The 485-nt window shown below is 55.3% G+C and overlaps 1 protein-coding gene across 1 annotated transcript; it reads left to right on the top strand.

Moving 5' to 3' along the window:
* Nucleotides 1-185: 185 nt before the first annotated feature.
* Nucleotides 186-481, top strand: LOC108522320 (protein ZNF767-like; the record flags this gene model as incomplete). The annotated part of the gene is given in 2 exon segments (XM_017862426.1): nucleotides 186-297; nucleotides 300-481. Coding segments are annotated over 2 exon segments (294 nt in total), but the record flags the coding sequence as incomplete, so codon positions are not given.
* Between the last annotated feature and the right edge of the window lie 4 nt (nucleotides 482-485).

Genomic DNA, 485 nt, shown 5'->3' on the forward strand with positions numbered 1-485 from the left:
AGACATAGACCTAACATACCCAAACAGGTGATTGCCAGCCTGAGATCTGGCATGTGGTACAGGATAGCCCCACTTGTCCACACATATGGGCTCCCAGCCCAGCTCCCCCGTGCCTAGGGAAAGAGGGGCTCAGTGAAGACAATGGATGGAATGAATGATGCCAGTTTCTCTCTTGTTTTTGAAAGATTTCTCCGTGGACAATGGCAACCAACATGCATGCAATGGAGAGGAAGACTGAATGGCAGGTTGCTCGCCTGCTCTCCCTAGAAGGTCAAACAGGCATGGCCAAGAAGAAGCTGGCGACTGTGAGAAGACAGCCGAGGAGTTCAGGAACCAGCTGGAGGACAAATGGGCTGTGCTGGGGACTCTGCTGCAGGAGTACGGGCTGCTGCAGAGGCAGCTGGAGAATGTGGAGAACCTGCTGTGCACCAGGAACTTCCGCATTCTGCGGCTGCCCCCGGTCAGCAAGGGGGAGTCCCCAAGGT

This window comes from Rhinopithecus bieti, unplaced genomic scaffold, assembly GCF_001698545.2.
Source record: "Rhinopithecus bieti isolate Rb0 unplaced genomic scaffold, ASM169854v2 scaffold_65475, whole genome shotgun sequence".
Lineage (NCBI taxonomy): Eukaryota > Metazoa > Chordata > Mammalia > Primates > Cercopithecidae > Rhinopithecus > Rhinopithecus bieti.